The sequence below is a fragment of the Taudactylus pleione genome, unplaced genomic scaffold, assembly GCF_031769625.1.
Source record: "Taudactylus pleione unplaced genomic scaffold, aTauple2 ptg000302l, whole genome shotgun sequence".
Classification (NCBI taxonomy): Eukaryota; Metazoa; Chordata; class Amphibia; order Anura; family Myobatrachidae; genus Taudactylus; species Taudactylus pleione.
This window is the reverse complement of record NW_028284703.1, coordinates 8,191,006-8,217,878: the sequence shown is the minus strand read 5'-3', so window position 1 is coordinate 8,217,878 and position 26,873 is coordinate 8,191,006. Positions and strand designations below refer to the sequence as shown.

The following is a 26,873-nucleotide window of genomic DNA, read 5'->3' as shown; positions in this document are numbered from 1 at the left end:
CAGCGACTGCTGATTACAGCAAACACACAGCTGCCGGCTCCGTCGGCTGTGTGTTTGTGCTGTGTAGTGCTGACCGAACTCCGTCCGGTCAGCGCTACACACGCGGTGCAGTCTGTGTCACAGTGACACAGACTGCCCGCATGACGCTGCGGCCCGGGGGGCACATGGCACCCTGCCCCCCGGCCCAGCCCGCCACTGATTGTAATCTTATACAATTTTAACAGTAATGTAAAAAAAAAAAAAAACACAACCCCACAAGACACAGATTTCTTTATTGGATTGCTTCATATGCTAAATATTTCAAAGTTCTTGAAGCCTATTACCATACAGTGTCATTTACAAATTGGGGGGGGGGGGGGATTTCACAAATTCTGCCATGATGTCAGACTAAAAATAGTGCTTTGAAGACTGCACTACTCACAGAGGCAGCACCATCACCTTACCTATAGCGATTTTGGGGTTTAGATATCAAAGGCGTAATGAGGGTCCCTCGGGCATGTGCCCTGGACACCTGCCAGAGGTGGCACCAGTAAAAGGTCTTGCATTCAGGGATAAACTGGACCTGGTCCCTCTGCCATACTATTGCAAATGGGAAAATCACAACCTGCAATTGTCCGATGCACCTTTTCCTATTGAGGCGCTAATCACCGTTCTTCATTCACGGGAGAACTGGCTGTACAGCAGCTGATCCGGCCAGCTAACGGCTCCCAGCAGTGTCGCGCACATAATGTCATAATGGTGCGCTGTTGCCAGCCTGAGAAGCCGGCAGAAGATAGAAGGAACGAAGGAGACCTTAGTAAGTAAATTACTGGGAGTAGCCAGGAGCACAATACAAAACTTTGTAGGGGGAAGGAGAGCCATTTACGAAACATACTGACGGGGAAGGGGCGGGTTCTGGTGATATTATGGCAGTCAGGTGTAGGGGGGGTAGGGAGGGTAATGGACAAGACATTAAAGGGTCTATGTACTAAGCCTTGGGGATTGAAAGTGGACAGAGAAAGTACCAATCAATCAGCTCCTATAAGTCATTTTTCAAACACAGCCTGTAAAGTTACTGTTAGGAGCAGATTGCTTTATGATATGGACAAGAGGAACATACAGGAGGGGGGGGGGTTTGAGGAGCTCAGTAAACATATTACAGACAAGGGGAAGCAGTACAAGTAAAATGCAGACAAGGGAGAAGGCACTATAAAACTGCAGACAAGGGAGAAGGCACTATAAACTGCAGACAAGGGAGAAGGCACTATAAACTGCAGACAAGGGAGAAGGCACTATAAACTGCAGACAAGGGAGAAGGCACTATAAACTGCAGACAAGGGAGAAGGCACTATAAACTGCAGACAAGGGAGAAGGCACTATAAACTGCAGACAAGGGAGAAGGCACTATAAACTGCAGACAAGGGAGAAGGCACTATAAACTGCAGACAAGGGAGAAGGCACTATAAACTGCAGACAAGGGAGAGGGCACTATAAAATGCAGACAAGGGAGAAGGCACTACAAAATACGGACAAGGGAGAAGGCACTACCAAATACGGACCAGGAGGGAGACACTACAAGTAAAAAAGCAGGCAAGGGGGTGGCACTAAAATGCAAACTAGGGGGGGGGGGGGGGGAAGGCACTACCAAATACAGACAAGGAGGGAGACACAACAAGTAAAAAGCAGGCAAGGGGGTGGCACTAAAATGCAAACCAGGGGGGGGGGGGGGCACTATAAAATGCATACAAGTGGGGGGGGCTCTATGAGTAAAATACAGACAAGGGGAAGCACTATGAGTAAACTGCGGACGAGGAAGGCACTAAGGCATCGGTTTTCAACAGCTGTGAAGCGTGCTGCGGACCGTGCTTGTGCGTCCTATTCGCGCAGTGAATAGGACGCATAAGCAGCTTCTGCTGACTAAAATGATATGCAGCATGCCTATATCACACGGAGCTGCCCCGTTGTGTGGCACGACTTGTAGCGCATGGAGGATAGATGTATGAGGACACATCTGTAGCTTGTATCCAATGCATTTGAACACAGATTTTTAAGGGGCCTAAAATTTGAGAATCAAAGGGCATGAGTTTGTAATAAATTTTAGATACTTTTTTTTTTTCCTTCACTTCAAATTTCCATTCCCTGCCATTGTATATATACAGGTGGTATTGATTTGTGTTATAAGTTGCTCTCACAGATCTCATTTTGTGTTTGAGTACAATATAAGAATTCAGCTCAAATTTTAAACAGCAGTTTTCAGTTTTCAAGGGGAGACATTTTTTAATTTGCCCTGGGCACCACTGACCCTAGTTACTCCTCTGCTAGATATTCATATTGCCATTTTCAAACAGATTACATAAAAGTTAGTATGTTTGCATTTGTAACTTTTCATTCTCAAAAGTCCCCGGGTGATCCAGAGGAAGAGTTGTTCTTATTAAAAGGCATGTTACAATTTGTCTTACAAGGGTAGAAATTACATTCCTGGCCCCACATTATCAATCTGACAATATCCAGCATCAAAATACTATATTGTATAATACGTCAGTGACCCTGTATCTGCTGTTTTATTGGGAAAATGTCCAATCTTTTCTGACATGATTCTACAGTGTCTTGTATAACTGCATTCCATGGTTTCCCGGATCGTAAATGGTGGGGGCAGCAAAATATGAAAATGTGGAGGGCAGGGGGGGGGGGGGGGGGGATAATGACATTGATGTAGACGGGGTTGTGTGTGTGGGGGGGGGGGTATAGAGATAGGGGCTCAGGTGTAATAGGACAGTTGTGGAGTGGGGGGAGTAGAGAGATATGGAGATAAAGACTCAGAGTAATGGGACTGCTATGGAGAGGACAAAGCGAAATATGGAGATGGGGGCTCAGGGAGCAATGGGAGTGCTTTAGATGGGAGAAGGTGAGCTCATGGGGCATTGGGATTGCTGTGGAATAGGGGTAGAGAGATGGAGAGAGAGGGCTCAGGGGGCAATAAGACTGGTATGGAGGGGGCAGCAAGATGTGAAGCAGGGGGGCTTGGGGTGATGAGACTGCTATGGAGGGGAGGCAGTGAGATATGGAGAGAGGTGTGCTGAGGATGAGATAAGACTATATGGAGGAGGGAGACAGAGATAGTCAATAAGAGCCACTGAGGTGGCAATGATAGAACTGTGGAGGGGCAGTGACAGATATGGAGGGGGGCTATGAAACAGGATGTAGTGAAAAGGTTGACAGTAACAATGTTGACAGGTAACTGGTTGACATTCTCATTCTAGGGTTAGGGATTAGGGTTAAGGATAGTGAAGAAATACTTACCTGAACGTCGGAGCTCTGACTCGAAAGTGATGGTCACATAACACCGGGACCCAGAAGACACTGCTGGAGCCACCAAGAGAAGTCAAGTCACCGCTGGTCCACCAGGACGAAATTGCGACATTCTAACATGTCGCCATTTCATCACTGTCTACAAGATGATGGTCGACATGGTCAACGGTGACATTATGAATGTTTACATTTCGTACCCAACCCAGTAAGACAGATAAGGAGGGAGGGGGGCTCAGGCGGTTAATGAGATTGCTATTGGAGGGGTAGTACAGAGAGATATGGAGATAGTGGGGCTTGGGGTGGGCAGTGAGAGAGCAATAATGAGCTTCATGCAAATCCATCTGGCCAGAGTCTGTTAGCTGGCCATCCCTTTTTATGTAATCCGTATAGGATAAAAAGGGAGTCGGATTTCCTGATGGAACTAGTACAATCCACGTAAATCTTCAGAACACAGACCACATCCAAGGAGGTCTCGCCTGCGGAACCACAATTTCCTCATGAATATGGAAACGAGAAACCACTTTGGGACAGAAACACGGGCGCATTCTAAGAACAGCCCTGCCCTGATGAAAGATTAAAAAGAGGGAGCGACAGGAAAGCTCCCCTAAATCCGAGACCCTACGGGCAGATGCTATAGCCAGAAGAAAGTCTTCGCAGTGAGCCATATGACGACATCTACTGATTCCAAGGGTTCGAATGGAGGTTCCTGAAGTGCATGGAGCACCACCGACAAATCCCACGGAGCCACAGGAGGGACAAAGGGAGGTTGTCTATGTAGCACACCCTGCATGAAGTGTGAACATCTGGTAGAGGAGCAATTCTTCGCTGAAACCAGACAGATCGCGTCTCTGGAAGTGCACGTCTCTGCTCTAAGCGGAGGACAAGATCCAATCGAGAGACCTTAAAAACCGAAGGGTCATAGTTTCTAGGGGTACACCACTGGAAAATGTATGCCAAACCAGTTAATAAATCCTGGCAGAGGCCGGTTTACGAGCTCTGATCATGGTCTGGACCACATAGCTAGAAAATTCCTTAGGAGGGATGTCTCAAGAGCCAAGCTGTTAAAAGACAGGCGGACCAGGACCAGATGTAGACAGGGACCCTGAGACAACAGGTCTGGTCGTAGAGTAAGTTGTAGAGAAACATCTATGGAGAGACTTTGAAGGTCAGAGTAGCAATGGCGCCTGGGCCAAGCCGGAGCTATCAACAGGACTGATAGCTGTTTGAACTTCCGAAGAACTCGAGGAAGAAGTGATATTGGAGGGAAGAGGTATGCCAAATGGAAGATCCATTTCACAGATAATGCATCCACAAAGGCTGCTGGGGTCCATTGTCCTGGCTCCATACACTGGAAGTTTGTGGTTGTGTCTCAAGGCCATTAGATCCACATCCGGTAGACCCCATCTGTCCACCAGAAGCTGAAAGACTTCTGAATGTAGAGACCACTCTCCAGCATGCATGTCGTTATGGCTTAGGAAATCCACTTCCCAATTGAGGGATTCCTGGGATGAACACTGTGGATAAGGCTGGGAGATGGCATTCGGCACATCTAAGAATGCGGGACATTTCTGCCATTGTTGCTCGACTTAAGAGTGCCGCCCTGGTGATTGATGTAGGCCACTTACGTGATGCTGTCGGACTGTACTTGTACTGGCCTGCTCTGAAGGACATCCTGAGCCAGAGTGAGAGCTCTGTAGTTGGCTCTGAGTTTTAGGACGTTGATTGGTAGGTCCACCTCGGTCTGAGTCCAGTGGCCCTGGAAGGAGTGCTGGCCTGTCACTGCGCCCCACCCTTGGAGGCTTACATCCGTGGTTAAGACTACCCAGTTCGGGATCCAAAAGGGGTGTTCCTTGTTCAAGTGGGACATCTGTAGCCACCAGGCCAGAGACAGGCGAACCTCTGGGGACAGACTCAATCTGTGATCTGAGCAGATGAGGCAGCCCATTACACCTCTAGAGGATCAGGTGTTGTAGGGGCCTGGAGTGAAACTGAGTGAACTCCACCATGGATCCCAGTCTCTTCATTGCAGAGTGAATTGACACTTGGCAGCTGTGTAGTAGTCTGCACACCTTGTGCTGCAATACCGAGATTTTTTCTCCTGTTAGGGAGATTCTCTGGACCAAAGAGTCCAGGAGAGCCCCCAGATGTACCATTCATTGAGAAGGTGTCAAGGAAGACTGTTTCCAGTTGATCAGCCAACCGTGCATTTGTAGAAAGACAATGGTTATCTGTAGATGGCGGTGATGCACTTCTGGGGAGCTGGCCAACAGCAAGAGGTCTAAATATGGGAGCAGTCTCATTCCCCGATGACGAAGATAGGCCACCATAACTGCCATGATCTTGGTAAAGACCAGAGGAGTCATTGAAAGGCCAAAAGGGCAGAGCCTGAAATTGCTAATGTTGCTGTAGTATAGCAAACCAGAGATATTGTTGATGGGAAGGCGCTATAGGTAATTGTAGGTAGGCGTCCTGAATGTCCAGTGACACCATAAAGTCCCCAGGCTCCATAGCCATAATAATAGAGTGGAGAGTTTCCATACGAAACCTAGGCACCCTGATAAACTTGTTCAGAGACTTGGTTTAGAATAGGCCGATGAGACCATTTGGGCTTCTGAACCAAGAAAAGGGTAGAATAATAGCCCTTACCTCACTGTGCGGAGGGGCCGGAATTATAATTTCTCCTAAGTGTAGTAGGAACTGAATGGCTTTTTGGATCAGCAGATCCTAGTCTGGGTCCGCTGGAGTGCCTGTGCAAAAGAACTGCTTGGGGGGGCGGGGGAGTGTCGCCTCAGGAAGGAGAGGGCATATCCGTGGGAGACCACTTCTCTTACCCAACCGTCTGCTGTGGTCTGACGCCAGTCCTGGGCGAATTTAAGCAGTCTGCCTCCCACCCAGGGAGAGGCCCGCCCCGTCAGACTGAGGGTCCTCAGATTTGGTAGGTGGACGTCTATTGGCCCAGGTCTGCTTGGTCCTAGGCTTGGAAGCCCTAGTTGATGCCCAATGCCTTGAAAAAGGACTGGCTTTTTGTTTTTCCTTGAGGACGAAAGGATGACGTCCGAGGCTTCGCACTATATGCGGAGGGCAGGAATGCCATCTTAGAAGCTGCTAAGGTAGTCACAATTTTGTCCAACTCTGCGTTATTCTCCTGAATAACGCAGAGACTCCAGAGCCTTTTTATTATAGAGTCCACATCTGCCTTCCATGAGCGGAGCTAAACAATAAGGTGGGTTACTACAGAAGTAGCAGATGCCTTGGAGGCTAGGAGAGCCATATCCTTAGCTGCTTCACCCAAGTAGGAGGCTGCATCTCTAATGTCAGATATGCAAGACAGCTGTTCCCTCGAGGCATCAGAGGGAAAGGACTCTAGGGCTTCAGCCCAACTCTCAATGGCCTTTGCCACCCAGGCCGTAGCCCTAGCAGGGCGAGTAATAGTTCCAGTAAGAGAGTATATAGACTTTAGACAAGCCGCAATCCTTCTATCCGTAGTCACCTTTAAAAGGAGGTTGCAGTATGGATAGGTTATGTAGTATTTTTTACTAAAGTGTCACGTGGGAATCCACTGCTGGGGGAACTTTCCATTTAATGCAATCAGTAGCGGGAAGAAGATAAAAGGAGTTTAAAAGCTTAGGCAGCTGAAATCTTTTAGAAGGCATAGTCCATGTCTCACTCATATGATCAGATAGTTGATCAGAGTGAGGGAATTCTGGTAAAATCACCTTTTGTCACTTAAAACCTGGCTGCTTTGTCTTCGGGACCGGTTCTGTTTCTTCTATTTGAAGAATAGATTTTACGACTCTTACCTCACCTCCCGAACGGGAGTCAGAATGAGAGAGGTCTGCATCTTCTGCCTCCCCAGATGATAAGTCAGAATCTGATAGCTGGGTGGGCTGGAAAGATATCGCTATGAACTAATAGAGATCAAGAAGACTTCTTTTTGGGGGCACTGCTTTATATGATAATGATTAGTTTAAAATTTAACTTTTAATAAATTACTTCTAAAAAAGAAGATAGACTTTACATACAAACATACATAAAACACATATTCAACTCTTATAATTAAGGGAAAAATGTATATCGGAAAAAATAACCTATATAAAATCAAATACTGATATTGTTTACAAAGTGATCTCTCTGTGCGATTTAATTGACCACAAGCATAATAGCAATAATGTGTCTGATGAATATAACACCACGCAGAAAACAGCTAGGATAAAGCTGACAAAAATAATTAAATTAATAATATCTTAATCTATTCTCTATAGAATTAGTGATAATCATCTGACATGAATCAATTAATCAGCAAAAATACATATAAATCAATGCATTAACCATATATGTCAAAGAGTGTGGTCCATCTGAACATAGGACAGTAGCTATCTCAAATCAATCTTTTAGATATTGATTGAAAAACAGGTCTCCTATATATCATTGGTAGTAATCTCTTGCCATTGATACATTATTGAGCAAAAAATACATACTAATGAACACATGTGTGTTGCACATATAAGAAGTCACCCATTCAATCATAGGGCACTAAATGTCTCAAATATGTCCTTCAGTAGCTGATTGGAGAAAATACTCTCTTTATATAACCCAATATGTGATCGGTATATTACCAAAACAACACTTGTGTTGTGACATTATTAATAATGTAGGCAATAGGAGTGCCAATTCATAAACACAGTGTTTAAAGGTGTATATAATATCACCATACAGGAATATGGCCAATTCAAACACATATAGAGGCTGCTTCTCATCAGAGACTCAGCAACAGCAGTGTGCTACAAGTGAAGAAAGGCATACATAGTTAATGTATCAGGTCAAAAGCGTGACTTAGCTTATGCTAAATTCATGAGGATATCCCATAGACATGCTGCTGTTCCCTATAGGGAAATGTAGCTGTGTATGCGCACAGAGGGCACAGACTTCGGAGTTGACGGCAACGGCAGCGGGAATCCCCCTCCACGCGGCTTCACAGGATAATGCCTGGCCGTCCTGATAGCTTGCCTCATATGGGAACAGATGAGGCCACAAGCTTCAGCAGTCACGGCAGCGGCAGTGGGAATCCCCCTCCGCACTGCCTCACAGGATGGTACCTGACTGCTCCGACAGTCTGCCTTGTTCAAAGTCAGATGACGTACGTTTCGCCGGGGGCGGGGCTTGATCACAGAGTGATGTACATCTGGGGAACCCCTCTCTTAAACGGCCTTTCAGCCAATCATTGACTTTTATGAAAGTAATGGACATTCTCTATGCCCAATCATGTCGGAGCAGTCAGGTACCATCCTGTGAGGCAGTGCGGAGGGGGATTCCCGCTGCCGTGACTGCTGAAGCTTGTGGCCTCATCTGTTCCCATATGAGGCAAGCTATCAGGACGGCCAGGCATTATCCTGTGAAGCCGCGTGGAGGGGGATTCCCGCTGCAGTCAACTCTGAAGTCTGTGCCCTCTGTGCGCATACACAGCTACATTTCCCTATAGGGAACAGCAGCATGTCTATGAGATATCCTCATGAATTCAGCATAAGCTAAGTCACACTTTTGGACTGGGAAGATATCACGGCACGCTTAGTAGATTTACTAATTAAGGGTCTCTCATTTTCTAGCATTTGCTGAATAGTTGTAGAGGTCTCCGCCTAACTCTGCACTGAAGTAGAAAGCACCTCTACCCATGGGGGAGGCAAAGGATTTGCAGGAAGTACCTGCTGTGGCCATCCCATAGGGGGAGCTACCACAGGGACCGTTACATGGTCTGCAATTTTTGCCAGCACCTGTGAAAAGCTAGCAGTATAACAAGATGCACAGACCATCCTTATTGAGGTCCTCTGAAGTTAAGCATCCCACTCGCCCCACTCTGGTGTCTTGTAAATCCTGCTCAGCAGGCTTGTCATTCTTGCCTCTGCCTGACATGGCTGCAAGAATAATAGAACACACAATCTGACACCATGCAGTGAGCAACCCAGATTTGCAATATGGCACAGTGGAGTGCGCAACAGCAATATGAAGTATGCCACAGGTTCTCAAACTCGGTCCTCAGGACCCCAAACAGTGCATGTTTTCCAGGTCTCCTCATAGAATCACAGGTGAAATTAGCTCCATCTGTGGATCTTTTAAAATATGTCAGTGAGTAATGACTACACCTGTGCACCTGCTGGGTAACCTGCAAAATGTGACCTGTGTGGGGTCCTGAGGACGGAGTTTGTGAACCACTGAAGTATGCGATAGCCCTCACAAATATATGGAGATGTGAGGTACAATGAACCCCTTATACTTCAGTATGCCAGGGTTATATCGAAAGAAAGGGAAAGGTATAAGCTGACAGTCATATGAAAAGAAAAAACAAACAGCAGCAATATAACTGCAGTGGGCACTAAAATCAACTACACAGACCGCAGTGGCAGGTAGGCTATAGCGCTGTATAACCTGGTCCTTGGGAGAGGTATATAGGGAGATTGGACGCAGCGTTCCCAGAGACCTGAAAGCAGAAAATGGCTGCAGAGAGTCTGAGGGGGGCGGAGAGTGTGGGAGAAGTAGCTCAGGAGGCAAGACCGCAGTGGAATGGCACCCTGAGCTGGGGGAGGGGTCACAGGGAGAGCACCTTGTCCCCTATGCTGACTTCAACCACTGGGTCCTCTAGCCCTACAAAATTCCCTGCGCCAGTATTATATATGCCCTGGTGGTCTAGTGGAGTTCCGGATGAATCGGTGTCCACATCAGCACATCCAGTCTGTCTTCCAAGACCGGAGGTAAGATTGCACATACATGCGGATCCCCGCGAGCGGGGTTCCGTCTTACCTGTCCCCTTGTTCCCGGCTGCAGTCTGGGGTCCAGGGAGCCTCTGCTAGCTAGGTCCCCCACAGAGCCCCGCTGAGAGCACCTAGCCAAGGGCTGGTGTCACAGCGCCGCGGAGGGGTGAAGGAGCAGCAGTGCAGATGTCCCATGGACTGTCTCGTGCTGCTGCTCATAGTAGATAAATATTAAAATAAATAAAATCATAAAAGTAAGCTTGGGCTGCTTAATAGCAGCCAGCTGTTAAAAAGGTGGTCCAGCTCCTGCTGAACACCAACGAAACGGAGTTGCCCTCAGGCTGTGGGTGGGTGGGGAATAGGGGGGAAGGACCAGAGCATCCTGGGATTGAAAAGCTTTGCTGTTGGTGTCCTGTCCTCCCTACATCCCCCAATGTCTCCTTGTGGAGCCCTATGGACCCTGAAGAGAAATGTTTTCTTTTTGGACAGATCTTGGGATACACCCAGATGTTGCTTATAGAAGCCAAATCAGATTCTACTTATTTATCTAATACTTTCTAGAAGATAATATGAGATATGGTAAGAACTTACCCTTGTTATCTCTATTTCTACGAAGTCCATAGGGTTCCACAGGATACCTTGGGGTATAGGTGTGACGTCAGTCGCAGGGCACCAAAGAGTTAAGCTTTCAGCCTCCCAGGATGCACTAGGTCCCCCTCCTATACCCCGCCCCCGGGCCAAGGCACCTCAGTTAGTTACCAAGCCATAGGCCGGAGGAGGAGAAGGAAGAGAGAGAACAAAGATCTGGACACATACAAGAATCACATTCTCACCAGAGGGAGACGGAAAACCGGTGACCAGAGCAAAGCCCATCTGCAGCACAGGTGCGACAGGGCGGGAGTCCTGTGGAACCCTATGGACTTCGTAGAAATAGAGATAACAAGGGTAAGTTCTTACCATATCTCATATTTTCTACTTCAGGGTCCATAGGGTATCCACAGGATACCTTGGGGATGTCCCAAAGCAGTATCCTTTAAGGGTGGGGACGCTCCTGTGCAGAAAGGAGAATCCGCCGCCCGAAGGAAGCATCCTGAGAGGCGAAGGTGTCAAACCTGTAATACCTCACGAAGGTATGGACAGAAGACCACGTAGCAGCCTTGCAGATCTGAACTGCCGAGGCACCACGTCGAGCTGCCCACGAAGGACCCACAGACCTAGTGGAATGAGCCTTCAGAGAAGGAGGGACCGGTAGGCCTTCATGAAGATAAGCTTCAGAAATAGCCATACGGATCCAGGCTGCCAAAGTTTGCTTTGAAGCAGGCCAACCCTGTTTACAGAAGCCATAGAGGACAACAAAGCGTCCGACTTCCTAAAAAAGAAGTGCGGTCAACATAAGTCCTTAAGGCCCGCACAACATCCAAAGAGGCCTCACCCACGGAAAGACCCGGTGAGTTAAAGGCCGGAACAACTATTTCCTCGTTAACATGAAACTGGGAAACAACTTTGGGAAGAAACTCGGGCCGAGTGCGGAGCACTGCCCTGTTCCCATGAAAAACCAAGAAAGGGGGTCTACAAGAAAGAGCCCCTAACTCAGAAACACGTCTGGCTGAAGCAACGGCCAGAAGGAAAACAGTCTCAGCTGTTAGCCATTTAATATCCACTGAGCCCAGTGGTTCAAACGGCGGTCCTTGGAGAGCCCTCAGGACCACAGCCAAATCCCAAGGCGCCACAGGTGGAACAAAGGGCGGCTGAATACGGAGAACACCTTGCATAAAGGTGCGCACCTCCGGGATTGTAGCAATCCTACGGTGAAACCAGACAGATAGGGCCGAAACCTGTACCTTCAAAGAAGCAAGGCGAAGCCCATGATCTAGTCCCGCTTGCAGGAAGGCGAGCATCCGAGACAGACGAAACTCCCGCGGTGCATAACCTCTCGGTCGACACCACTGGAAGAACGTATGCCACACGCGATGGTATATCCTCGCGGAAGACGGTTTCCGAGCTCGTAACATGGTACGCACCACAGAGCTGGCAAACCCCCAGGACCTCAGCATGGCCGTCTCAACAGCCACGCCACCAAAGACAGCCGAGTCAGGTCCGGGTGAAGACAAGGACCCTGAGACAGAAGGTCCGGTCGTAGCGGCAACCGCAGAGGACTGTCCACGGACAGACCCTGAAGGTCTGAGAACCAGTGCCGTCTGGGCCACGCGGGAGCTATCAACAGGAGCGTCCCTCCTTCCTGTTTGAATTTCCGGATTACCCGTTGAAGAAGGGAGACCGGAGGGAACAGGTATGCGAACCTGAACGTCCACCGGACGGACAGAGCATCCACCAGAGACGCCCCTTCGTCTCTTGTGCGAGACCCGTACACCGGCAACTTGTTGTTGTGTCGGGACGCCATGAGGTCGATTTCTGGAAGACCCCACCTGTCCACCCGTAGTTGAAAAACGTCCGGGTGCAGGGACCATTCCCCTGGATGAACGTCCTGGAGACTTAGAAAGTCCGCCTCCCAATTTAGCACTCCCGGGATGAAGACCGCTGATATGGCCGGAAGATTGCGCTCCGCCCAAACCAGGATCCGAGAGACCTCTACGAGAGCCGCCCGACTGCGAGTTCCTCCTTGCCTGTTTATGTAGGCCACGGTGGTAGCATTGTCCGACTGGACCTGCACCGGGTGACCCTGGAGAAACCGCTGTGCCTGCAGGAGAGCATTGAAGACCGCACGGAGTTCCAAGATATTTATTGGAAGCTCCGCTTCTGTCGGTGTCCACCTGCCCTGGAACAAGTGTGGACCCGAAACTGCTCCCCAGCCCCGAAGACTGGCGTCCGTTGTCAACAGGACCCAATTTGGAACCCAGAACGGACGTCCCTTGTTGAGGTGGGTCGTCTTTAACCACCACGCAAGGGACAGGCGAACCTCCGGGGTGAGCACAATCGTCTGGAACTTCAGAGACTGAGGCAGCCCGTTCCACTTGGACAGGATCAGGTGCTGCAGAGGTCTAGAGTGAAACTGGGCGTATTCCACCATGTCGAACACCGACACCATGGAGCCCAGTAACCTCATCGCCGAGTGTAAGGACACCCGGCGGCTGTGCAGACAACTGCGCACCCTTGACTGTAAAGCAGAGATCTTGTCCTCCGTCACGAAGATCCTTTGCTGTCCCGAGTCCAATAAGGCTCCAAGATGCAGAATCCTCTGAGACGGGATTAGAGTGGACTTCTGCCAGTTGATTAGCCAGCCGTGCCGTTGCAGCAGTGCAATGGTCAGGTCCAAGTGGTGTAACAGGAGCTCTGGAGATCCTGCCACCAATAACAGGTCGTCCAAGTACGGCAACATGCGGACTCCTTGCAGCCGCAGAGAAGCCGCCATGACCGCCATCACCTTGGTGAAAACACGTGGTGCTGTTGCCAGGCCAAAAGGTAACGCCCGAAACTGGAAGTGGTCGCTGCGGATTGCAAACCTGAGGAACTGTTGATGGCGCCAAAGAATAGGGACATGCAGGTAAGCGTCCTGTATGTCCAATGACACCAAGTAGTCCCCAGGTTCCAGCGCCAGAATGATGGACCGTAGGGTCTCCATCCGAAACTTCGGGACCCGCAAAGACTTGTTGAGTGCTTTGAGGTTGAGAATCGGACGATATGACCCATTGGGTTTCTGTACCAAAAATAGATTTGAATAGAAACCCTGGTCCCTCTGGGAGAATGGAACAGGCACTATAACTCCAGCCTGGAGCATAGTGTGCAATACCTTCCGCAGCTCCGTAGCCTTGTTCCGGTCTGATGGTAGACCCGTGGTGAAGAATCGAGCCGGGGGTCTGTGCCGGAAGGAGAGGGCATACCCGTGGGAGACCACCTCCAGAACCCAAGTGTCTGTCGTAGTGAACGACCAACACCGGGAGAACTGCAGCAGGCGGCCTCCCACCCTGGGATCCCCCAAGGGGAGACCCGGACCGTCAGGCCGCAGGCTTGTCATCTGGCTTGGGGGCCGGACGTCTGGTACTCCATGCCTGTTTCCGGGGCTTGACCGATTTCTTAGGGCCAGCCTGTCGAGGAAACGACTGTGGTTTGGGCCTGCCCTGGGCCCTAGATGACCGAAAGGACGATGGTCCAGAACCAGAATGAGCAGCGGCCGACGGGAGACAAGCAGATTTGGCTGCCGCCAGCGTGGCCACAATCTTATCCAGATCCGGACCGAAGAGAACTTCTCCGGTAAACGGCAACGCTTCCAGACCTTTCTTGGAATCTGCGTCCGCCTTCCAGGATCGCAGCCACAAGGTGTGACGAGCAGCTACCGCTGCTGAAGAAATTCTAGACACCAGAGTACTAATGTCTAGAGCCGCCTCGTTGATGTAGGTGGCCGAATCACGGAAATTGCCAATCAACTCCGCTTGTTCGGCCGGACAGTCGGATTCAAAAGAAGCCTCTAATGAATCCGCCCAGCGCTCCATCGCTCTGGCAACCCAGCAAATAGCCATAGCCGGCCGTGCTGCCCCCCCTGCAAGGGAATAAGCGGACTTCAGGCAGATTTCTACCTTGCGGTCCGTAGCATCCTTAAGGGAGGACATGGATGGCATCGGCAATGTGGCACTACGGACAAGACGGGTCACGTGAGAATCCACCTGTGGAGGGGATTCACACTTAGCAAAATAATTATCCGCGAACGGATAAGCCACCGCCAGGCGTCTCTGCGGCTGGTATCTTTTGCCAGGTTGTTTCCACGCCTCCTCTAAATGGTCCACCAACTGACCCGAAAGAGGAAAGACTGTGGCATCGCCCTTCACATCTTTGAAAAAGGCATACTTAGATTTAGCCGCTGGGGGAACTTCGTCCTCAATCACCAAGGCTGTGCGGACCGCCCGAATAAGTCCAGGAATATATACTTTGGACTTAGCATCAGCGTCCTTAGTATGGAAAGGTTCCTGATCGTAAGGATCCAGAATCTCCCCATCATCAGACGTCCCTTCGTCATCCTCATAAGGAGCGGACAGAGACGCCACCGGCCTTTTATGAGGCCGCATCACAGACTCCCCTTGCAACACATCCGACAAGTGCTGTAAAGAACTCGTCAGGGAGTTAACCCACGCTGGCTCCTGAGAACCCGGGAGCGGGGAAATAGGGAGACTGTGGGGTACCACCAATTGTCGTGGGAACCCCTGCATGGGTGACGACACCACAGACTGCTGGGACAAACCCATCGGAGTAAACGCGGGCTGCGGAGCTAACTGGCCCACTAAAGCTGTTAACGCCTGAGCGAAACAAGCCCAGGGCGGCTCCTGTACCGGTGCTGTAACCGTAATAGGCCGCGCCATGGACAAACACTGCCGGCAAAGGCCCTCCGCGCTACCCTCCCCCTCCGCTAACGGTACTTTGCACGTGGTACACTGTAGCCGGAGGGGAAAATCACTTTCAGACAAGATGGCACCACGTATGTGACCTCTCTCACCAATTAAGTATTAAATAGGCGAGAGACCACCCTGCAGCACCGCACCGCAAGGGCTTTAGCAGAAAGAACAGGGACAGTAATAAAGCTGACAGTTTAGAGAAGAATAGTTACAGGCAGCGCTAGCACAGTCACATACAATGCAGAGAAATAACAATTCCTGCACTAACAGCGCTGATCACTCAACTACACAGACACAGGGCCTGGTAGGACACAGCGCTGCATACACAGACCTGAGCCACAGCGGAGGAGAGGTATGCGGGGGGACCCAGACCACGATGCTTCCTTCCAGACTTCCAGCAGCGTTCACCATGCGTTGCAGAGAAGATGGCCGCCGAGGAGCAGAGAGAAGCTGGCCTGGGGGAGGAGCGCTGACACAGGACCAGTCAGCACAGTGCAGAGAGGGCTGTGTGCAGCGGGGGAGGCGCCGGCTGTGAGACAGGGAAGGCGCGCTCCCCTGGCATGCATTTAACCCCTGGGACGCCGCAGCGCTACCGCTCTGCTGCGGTCCGCTGTCCCAGGGGGTAGTGGAAGCGCAGGTTGGTCGCCTGGCTCCACGCTGCAGCCAGTCCCCAGGGAGCCCCCTGCCTGGGGACTTAGGACCATGTGATCAGCGGGGACCCACCGCGGGACCCCGCTGCTTACCTCTGTCCCCCTTGAATCCGGCCATGGTCCGGAGCATCTGGGGTCACCGCTAGCTGTGACCCCAGACGCCCACCAGCATCCCCGGATCAGTACCGGCGTTCTGGTACCGGCGGGGTGTAGGGAAGACAGCATGGACGTCAGGACTGACTGTCCATGCTGTTCATCCAGATGTGCAGCCACAGCTGCATGAAGAAAAAAGCTTCAGGGGCTCTTCTAGCCCCCACTCCAACAGGTGCACCCGACTCCGGCCGGGCACCAAACTAAACTGAGGTGCCTTGGCCCGGGGGCGGGGTATAGGAGGGGGACCTAGTGCATCCTGGGAGGCTGAAAGCTTAACTCTTTGGTGCCCTGCGACTGACGTCACACCTATACCCCAAGGTATCCTGTGGATACCCTATGGACCCTGAAGTAGAAAATAGATATACAGGGGTATTCAATATGGGAGCGATAACATCGTTTTTGCATTAATATCGCACTTTTGACATCATTATTGCAGGTTTGACTTTTACACCGTATTCAATTTCAAAGACTTATCGCAGTTTTGAGAAGTCTTTGATAAAAAAATGGGGATAACTTTTCACCATTGAATAGGTGTCGAAAAAAAGTGCAGAATTGGGGTTTAGGGGTGCAGGCTATTTTTTTTTTTTTTAAATGGCCTGCACCCCTGGGAATGACATTTAAAAAAGAACGGTGTAAAAAAAAAGTTAAAAAAAAAATAGGGACACCCCAAAAAATGTAAAAATTGGGGTGAAAAAAAAATAATAATAATATGGGAAAAAATTGTTTAACAATAGGGAAATAGGTTCAGGGCTATTCTGCAAGTATGCAGCAGATGTTTTTTAGAATAGAATTATAGCGACAGGTGCACAAATGCTGAATTTTTTAAAAATTACTTTAGGGACTTAAAAATATGCTAGTACCCATTTTCATGTACCCCAAATTTGATGGGACCACTTAAAAAAACGAAAAAAAAAAAATAACCTAAGTGCTCTTCTGCATCACTTATTCAATGTCGGAAAAAAAACACCTGCTGCGGCTATTTAAATCCCCGACTTTCAATTAAAGGCTAAAACGGGGGTACCCATAGTGTTCCCCCATGTTTTTACAACTTTAGGGGGGTCTTACAATTATTTTAAGGAAAAATTCGTAACTTTACGCAAATCCAACTTCGGAGTTTCCCGGTTTCGTTAATTTTATCATGAATACGGGGATAAGCGGGAGCGCGCACCATACCTTAATGCAGAAAAAAACTCCGATATGAAACGTTAACTTCGACAGTGAAGTTAACGTTTCATATTGAATACCCCTCATAATCTCCCTTTTATCACTCTTATGAACAATGAGACTCACCTGAGAACAAAAGGATATTTCTTTAAAGCTTTTTTCAATGACAATTCTCTTCGTATCAGGGCTGATCAGGTAAACTTCCGTCTGACCGATCTAGAAGACATACGTAACATTTATGCCAAACTGTACAAAAGAAAGTAATCCAAGCATAGAATTGAAGTTCAAGAGTTCCAAACAAAATAAGAATGTAATACGCAATGCCTAACATGTCCTTGGCTTTCCAAAAGGAATAGGATAAGTTACAGTCTCCTGGATATCCTGCAATTGGGATACAGGTGGCCACTGTGTACAGGGTTCGTTTCACTGGCCTTTGTGGCACCAACGTATATAGCCCTCATTAGGTTGACATGTCATATCTCGTTGGTCCATAAGGTACCTCCAAATGCTGCGTTGTAGGCCCTAGTTCTATTTAGAGGCAACATTTAGTTAACATTACGGTTGAATCCCTCATTAACACTACATGGAGTATTTGGTTTATAGGAATCTATATTGCCGATCGGACGTTTGGGGCATAAATGCTTAGCACTTAGCTGGGCGAGTAAATTACAAACAGTGTAAGTTTTTCTCTGCTCACTTTTTGCAACTGAATGGAGCACAGTGGTCTATTGGTTTACAGCACTTAAATCTTCGGTTTATACCAAGCAAGGCCTTGCCGGTGTGGAGTTTATATGTTCTCCCATTTTGCATATATTTCCTCAGGGCTGGATTTGAATGATCACTTAAAATAGCAACTGGGTGTGCCCAAGATGTCTGCCTCATCTTCTGCAAAATGTGCTTTGAGTCCTATGACATAATGTATGCACAATTTATTTATATATTCAAATGAAAAAGGACAACTAGGACTGGCTCTGTAAAGCCCGGGTTTGGTTGTGCTAAATACAGGGGACCCCTAGGTCAGTGTTGGCTAACCTTGACACTCCAGCTGTTGTGGAACTATATATCCCAGCATGCCCTGCCACAGTTTTAGCATGCCCTAATAGCAAAACTGTAGCAGTGCATGCTGGGCTATGTAGTTCCATAACAGCTGGAGTGTCAAGGTTAGCCAACACTGCCCTAGGTAGTTTGTCCAGTGTATTTTCACAACCAGGACAGTCTGTGAAAAGTTGGGGTTGGTTGTGCTTTGTTTTTTTTTTTGTTTGTTTTTTTTAAACACAGATGCATGGACGGATCTCACTTTTTTTTCCCCTCAGATACATGCCGCACGGATCGCACTAATCTGTACGTGCATCTCCGAATCTTTTTTTTTTTTTTTTTTTTCTACACAGATGTCTGCATCACGGATCTCACTGATCCGATCCGTGCATGCAGTCAGCCATCTTTAGATCTTGCGAGATAGTTCTTTTGTCAAAATGTGCCGTTTAAGAACCATATCCTGACCTGGGGTGTCGGGGAGAGTTCAAAGGAAATAGTTCATGATATTACGTTGTGAGCACATCGTTCCATGTGTGTGGGGGACCTTAAGAAGCAGTTCATGGCTGGGACCATCATCGTTCACCACGAGCCCCTCTGTCCCCAGCTGCTGCCCCTGTGCACTGCCCAGAATGCCTGCAGCCTGCCCCCGCAGCAGTCTCTCACTCTGCACCCCCGTGCAGTCCTCTCCACCACCAGTGTACCATTTTAGTTATGTGTTTATTTGGCTGGGGTGGATCTACCAAGGCTTTTGGATGAGGTTCAGCGCTTCCTTGACTCCCCCTTTACTGATGTGGAATTGGATCGTGCTTTATCCTCCTTTCCCAATAATAAAGCCCCTGGCATGGATGGCCTCCCTATCGAAACCTTTAAGCGATTTTTTATTCCCCATTTACTAGATACATATTCTCAGTTATTAGAAACGGGCACCTTACCGTCCTCTATGTCTGAGGCCCTCATAATTATTCTTAAACCTGGTTAGGAACCAATTAAGGCGATTCATATCGCTCTATTTTGCTTTTGACCATGGACACAAAAATTCTTGCCACATTATTGACTATTCGGTTATCGCCCAGGTAGTCCATCCTGACAAAACGGGCTTCATGCCTGGTAAGTCAACGGTCCAGAACCTGCGGCGGCTGTTTAGACTCCTTCATTCTCCACATTCTGCTGAGTTGGGGCCACTTGCGTTGTCCTTGGATGCTGCTCAGGCTGAAGGCCTCAGTGGAGTGGCCTTATTTGTGGGAGGTGCTTCGCAGGTTTGGCTTTGGTCCCATCTTTTAACGATTGGTCCAGCTTTTGTATTCCTCTCGGGTTGCTTGCCTTACGGTTAATGGGTTTACCTCCTAGTCGTTTCCTTTGAGTCGTGGCACCAGGCAGGGGTGTCCCTTGTCGCGTGCTTGTTCTATACGCACCCATTGAGGTATTCGCGGTCTTCCATTGGGTAATGCGGTGGATACAATTGCTTTATATGCGGACAATATGCTCCTGTTTTTTGGCAGATGCTGATGCTTCCCTATGCAACCTGTTAGATACGGTGGATAGGTTTGGATTCTATTCTGGTCTAATGCCGCGTATCCACTAGGCGATTTAAATGAGCGATTACGACATCGTAATCATTCAATTGTTTATTAATCGATGTGCGCTCCTGCTGGTAGTTTCCAACATCAATCATCGCCTGAACATGCTGGTCAATCTGCCGATAACTACAGATTGACCATGTTCAGGGATGAGGGAGGATGCCTAAACTGAAAGACATATCGTTCAGTGTAGACACTACAGGGGAAGAGGAACGACTGTATGATTACAATGTTGTAATCGTACAGTCATTCCACTATCTGCTAGTGAATACGCACCTTTAGGATTAACTGGGACAAATCCACTATTTTCTCTCTTAGGGACTCTTCGGGGTTCCAGCTCATTCTTTACAGTGGACCGATTGTTTTAAATATTTAGGAGTCTGGGTATCTCATATGCCTCAAAATTTTCCTCGTTTAAATCTTAAGCCAATTACTGAATCATTTAAAAGGAAAATACAATTGTAGAAGAAACTGCCTCTTAGTTTAATTGGCAGGATAAATTTGTTTAAAATAAATATGCAGCCTAAGTATCTTTATGTGCTGCAGCATTCCCCTGTGTATTATACCGAAACGGGAGTTTCAGGTAATTAATGCTCTGCTCTCCTCCTTTGTGTTTGAGGAGACAGGCTAGGATTAACAGCTCTACCCTATGCAGGCCCAAAGGCGATGGGGAACTGGCTTTGTCCGATCTCCATCTGTACTACCTGGCAGCACAGTTGTCTTCTTTAATTGACTGGGTTTCCTGCATCAGTGGTGGGTCACTCTCGGGCTTCCTTGATGAGCGGAATGGCACTTCCCTAACCCCACTGCAGTTCCTCCCTGTTGGGATGCGAAAAAAAAACATATACCCCTATTCTGAATCAGGCGATTGAGATTTGGCGGGCCGCATATAAATTTACGTGGGCCCCAGGGCTGCGATCCGGACACACCGCTTTGGGCCAATAGTGGATTCTAAGAGCTGGGCAGTTTTGATGGAGAGTCATTTTGGCCCCTCTATGGGGTAATCTCTCTAGGTCACGTTTATCAGGGTGCCCTGTTTAAATCAGAATTTCATGTTCCAAATTTGGCCTTTTTTGATATTTACAACTACGTCATACTCTCACTGCCCAGTTTGGCGACTCCCCCCCTTGTATTTTAGATTCTCCCGTTAAGAAACTGTTGCGGTCTTTGAGCTTCCGTGGGGCGGTATCTGTTATTTATTGTCTTAAGTAGGCATTCTTCCCCTGATAGTCTTACACTGTCCTTGAAACCTAGATGGGAAACTGACTTAGGGCCTCTTTCGGATGAGCAGTGGGCCCATATGTTTGGTGGCACTCGGGATGCTACTGCCTGTATCAGTTATCAGATATAAATAAAATGTGTTATTCTCCACTTAGTCTCTTTAATATGGGGATTCGGGCTGACCCTAATTGCCATAGATGCGGGTTGTCAGAGGCAGCGTTCTGGCACCTCCTCTGGGAGTGTCAGGATGTGCAATATTTCAGGAATCAAGTGTGGGATTGTGTCCGTACTACTATACCTGCATTACCTGCTCTATATCCACTCATATGTCTATTTGGTTTTTCCCTTGAGGAAACGTTCAATGTTTTAACATACAAAAAAATGTTTTTCATTTGCTGTCTTTTTGCTAAGGTTATTATAGCACGAAGTGGTTGGGGGCTGAATCACCAGATTTTCATTATTGGGTCTCATTAGTTAACGACACTGTCAATCATGAGCGATACCTATATACGGCTAGGGGAGGCTTTGCCCAAAATTCCACAAAATGTGGTCTCCATGGTGCGCATCTCCCTATGGTTGGAGAAGTGGGAGCTCTTCCATCATTCGGAGCAGCGTAATTTTAGGAGGGGGCTGCCAATGAACTAGCACACTATCTATTTTTGATGTAATGTTTGTTGCACCTTTGTGACTGTTTACTTTCCAAAGTTTCATTGAGTTTTTCTGTATATTTTTCTTACAGAGATTCATCTGTGTTGTCCATTTTATCTATGATCGAATTTTCACTTTTTTTTGGTCTGTAATAATGGTTCTCTTTATTATTTAGTTCTGAAAATCAAAATATACTTGTTTAAAAAAAAAAAACACTTGTGGATGAGGGAATACAGACTAGCACAATGGGAGAGCACACATCAGCAGGGATTGGGATAGACAGATTGGTGCGGATGGTCGGGAGACAGAGTGGCACGGATGGGAGGGGGTGGGGGGCTGAGTGGTGCAGATGGAGGGATAAAGTGGCACAGATGAGGGGGGGGGACAGTGTCGTGGCAGAGGGGAAGGTAGTGGTGCAGATGGAAGGAAACTTTGGCACGGATGCAGGAAGACAGGGCAGCTCGTATGGGGAAAGACAGATTGGTGCGAATGAGGGAAAAAGAACTAGCACAGTCAGGAGACCACACAGCTGTAGGGATTGGGGAAGCTATAGCAGCATGGAGGCACATATATTGTACATAGATAGAGTATGATCGTTTTAGAAATTAGGGAGCTGAATGTGTATTCTGAATGAGATGGATGTATGAAGTGAGAAGGATGTTGGAACCCAGTGGGATTGTTGTGGTGAAAGATTGTGGGCACCGAGTGAAATGTGTGTGCCACATAGCTACTCAGACCTCAGTTGCATAGACTGCATGTGTGTATTCCAATGAGCACACAATTCTGTGAATTAGCAGCTTCACGATTTTGTGAGCGACAGCAATCTCACTCTGGGCTCTATTTCTTATTATTTTGACTAAAATAAAGTGAAAAAGGGTCTTTTCACACCCTTTTCACATTATTTTAGTATCGCCTATACTTATTACAGGGCAATTGGAGTAGAATTCGTAAAATTCTACTCCAACCCCTAAAAGTATCACTTATTTTTAGTAATCAGATCGCATTTCCCATAATTGTAATGGGAAATGTGATCTGCCTGGTAGTTACTTAAAATAAATAGTTAAAAAACCTGGAGGTAGCGTTATCCAGGGTCTCCCCCGCTTACCGGACTCCTGCCATGCTCTAACGGGGAGAGCTGATTCGGAAGTCGGTCCCAGTAATCAGCTGTGTGGTCTAAACAGACCACAAGCTGATTACTGTAAAAAAAAAAAAAAAAAAAAAAAAATTTACTTGTCTTACTCCAGGGACCAGTGATCTGACCTCCGGTGATGACTCCCCTCCAGTCAGCTGGTCTCCCATATTGCACTGCTGCCCGGTCATCAGGTGATCAGTGCAGCATGGAAAATCACATGACCGGAGGCATGGAGGACATCACCGGAGGCCCGGATCATGCAGGTAAGTGTAATTAAGGGGGGGGGGGGTCACAATCGCAGGGGCGGGGCTAAGCGCCGGGAGGGGTAGCAGCGGCGGCCAGTCGGCGCATGCACAGGCACTTTGTCACGGTATTTTTTGTGAAAATACCGTGATAAGGCTCCGAAGGGGATTAGCAGGGACAGAGCTTTATCGCAAGCTCTGTCCCTGCCAGGGATTTGTAGTAAGTCCCTGCGATATTGCCTGAATTTGCAATGCGAATTCAGTCGTTAATATCACACTACAATCTGCATTCAGTATGCGAATTGTAGTAATTAGAGCCCTCTGTGAGAGTACTCAATCTGCAGTTAACCACAGGGTGTGATGTCATACCATATCTGTATTGTGCAAGGAATACGTCCATTAAGGAGTTAGCCTTAATGATCGACATTTCATTGATTTTTTTTGAGTGGCAGAAATTCCATAGGTTGTGAAAATTCAAAAAATAAAATTATAATATTATACATAAAAAAAAAAAAAAAAAAAACAACAAGATGAAGCACCACTCCTCAATTAGCATAACAGATGTCTTTAAATGTTACATAAGCCGATGCCCTCTGTAAGCCCACTCCATGAGCCGGGCTTTATGCAAGGAATCTGTGAAGGCGGCACTAGGAAGATAAAAAAAAAAAAAAAAAACCTCAGGTAGGCAGTGATACAAACATTTCAATGCTTTATCAGTTACATTTTCGTCAGGGTGCTCAAAAGTATATATACTTTATTTGGAACAAGAAAGCAACAAAGAGCCAGCACTCCAGTTTAGTAGATTTATTTTGCAGGTCATATATGAAAAATACAGCATCCAATAGTCCTGCCCAGTGACTGTTTCAACCAAATCCTATTTGGTTTTCCTCAGGGGCTAATGGTGCACGGTATCCCTGCTTGTATATAGCCTAAAAAATGTTGCCAAACAATCCCAATCCCCCTAGTGGCTCATTGGTTGCCGGGCATCAGAAGTGTGGGCGGAGTCAACAATGTAAAGAAACAGCCTCGTGTGTATCCAGACACCGGTGCATGGGCAGTCGCGCCGATGCACAGCGCACCCTAAGTGTCACAACACCTATCACTGTCACGACACTAGATGGCATGGCAGGCACCGCATCTTTGCAGAATTTTTTCAGGAGTACTGTCTTGCCTCAAGTGTGAAATCTAAAAATATATATATATTAGAGAGAAATCACAGGGGCTCTGCACTCACCATAATAACTAATAATAAATTAATAATTACATAATAAAATAGTGAGGTTTTAGTTCATGAATTTGATCAATGCATTTAAGCTTGTAGCCCATCGTCACGGGACCCCACTTTACTGCAAGTCCCTACTCTATTGCTCAGAATTATAACATGGACACAGCCATCACATTAGTGTTAAACTCATGGTATGCTATCAACCCCACTGTTTATTATGTAATTATTATTATTAGTTATTATGGTGAGTGCAGAGTCCCTGTGATTTCTATTTAAACAATGTGGTCACATACCATGTTGCACCCCAAATCTAGGAATGGTGAGTGCCGTGGATTAGTGAATATATATTACAATCCCCTGAGCTGAATCCTATTGAGCATGCATTTCACTTGATGAAGACAAAACTGAAGGGAAAATGCCCCAAGAACAAGCAGTAACTGAAGACATTTGCAGTAGAGGCCTGGCAGAGCATCACCAGGGACGAAACCCAGCGTCTGGTGATGTCTATGCGTTCCAGACTTCAGGCTGTAATTGCCTGCTAAGGATTTGCAACAAAGTATTAAAAAGTGAAAGTTAGATTTAGGATTGTTTAGTTTGTCCCATTACTTTTGGCCCCTTAAAAAGTGGGAGGCACATATAGAATCCATTGTAATTCCTACATCGTTCACCTGATTTGGATCTAATTACCCTCAAATTAAATCTGAAAGTCTGCAGTTAAAGCACATCTTGTTTGTTTCATTTCAAAGCCATTGTGGTGGTGAATAGAGGCCAAAATCTGCAAATTCTGTTAATGTCCTAATATTTATGCACCTGACTGTATATATCAAATAAATACATATCTGCTACTATTGAGACAGTTTCTCAACTATACTTACTGTTCTAAAGGAATCGTCAATGTGTCATGCCAACAGTAAAGCATCCTGAGACCATTCATGTGTGAGGTTGCTTCTCAGCCAAGGGAGTGGGCTCACTCACAATTCTGCCTAAGAACACAGCCATGAATAAAGAATGGTGCCAAAATATCCTCCAAGAGCAACTTCTCCCAACCATCCAAGAACAGTTTGGTGACGAACAATGCCTTTTCCAGCATGATGGAGCACCTTGCCATAAGGCAAAAGTGATAACCAAGTGGCTTGGGGAACAAAACATCAAAACTTTGGGTCCATGGCCAGGAAACTCCCCAGACCTTAATCCCATTGCGAACTTGTGGTCAATGCTAAAGAGGCGGGTGGACAAAAAAAAAAAAAAACACAAATTCTGACAAACTCCAAGCATTAGACAAGAATGGGCGGCCATCAGTCAGTATGTGGCCCAGAAGTTCATTGACAGCATGCCAGGGCGAATTGCAGAGGTCTTGAAAAAGAAGGGTCAACACTGCAAATATTGACTCTTTGCATAAACAATGTAATTGTCAATAAAAAGCCTTTGACCTAGGTTTGGGGGATTGAAGGGCTCTTTAGAGTCGGTCAGCTGGTGACTTCCTACGGTGTGAAACAATTCTCAGATGTTAGGACTAAATGGAATATCCCACAAAAAGATTTCTGGAAGTTTTTACAGATCAGACATTATCATCAAATCGGGGTCCAGGCTCACAATGGCCTCTAGGGAGATGACACAATTTGAAAAGATTTGCGTGGCTCCTTCAAATCCTACGCATATAGTATCCACTATATACAAATTATTACAACACCAAGGTTCCCAGTCCCCTCCCCACTACATCTTGGCCTGGGAAAGAGATCTCAATTTAAATCTAACAGAAAAAGACTGTGAAAACATATTCCTTAAAGCCCATAATAGCTCTGTCTGTGTTCAGACCAGGGAGACCCAATTTAAGATACTAATGCGCTGGTACAGACATCCTTTGTTACTTCACACAATGTACCCTTCAATATCAGCTAAATGTTGGAGATGCCTCGACTCAGTAGGATCTTTACTACATGTATGGTGGTCCTGTCCTCTTATAAAGCCCTTCTGGAAAGATGTCATTGCAACTTCACATGACATACTTGCGATACCGATCCCTACAGACCCAGCATTTTGGTTGCTAAATCATTCCCCCACTCCGGTGTTACAATATAAAAAAAAATCTCTGTTACGCCATTTAGGTAACGCTGCCCGAGCGTCAATACCCATTCTTTGGAGATCATCTGTCCCTCCTACTCGCAAGACATGGTTTTCTAGATTAGAGTATTATATGTTAATGGAGGACCTTTTTCTAATCTTCAATAGATAAACGATCTGTTTTTGTGTCAATCTGGAACCCTTGGTTTGAATACAAGTACTTATACAAATTATATCTCTACCTGTGTTGATTTTTCTTAACCTTTTTCTGTTCTTTAGTTCAGTAATTTGATGTGAATATTAATTTGAATGTTCTTCTTTTCTTCATTTACATATTGTTATGTATAGCAATGTTAATTTTTCTCGCTGTGTCGAGACTTGATATAATACTG

The 26,873-nt window shown here is 47.1% G+C and overlaps 1 protein-coding gene across 6 annotated transcripts in view; it reads right to left on the bottom strand.

The window, feature by feature from the left end:
• TBC1D1 (TBC1 domain family member 1) overlaps window positions 1-26,873 on the bottom strand; it is a 257,909-nt gene that overhangs the window by 109,814 nt on the left and 121,222 nt on the right. For all 6 annotated transcript variants that reach the window (XM_088482972.1, XM_088482973.1, XM_088482974.1 and 3 more), the window contains one exon: window positions 17,467-17,556. In XM_088482972.1, coding sequence (XP_088339098.1) covers window positions 17,467-17,556 — 90 coding nt within the window. The remainder of the gene's footprint in view (window positions 1-17,466; window positions 17,557-26,873) is intronic.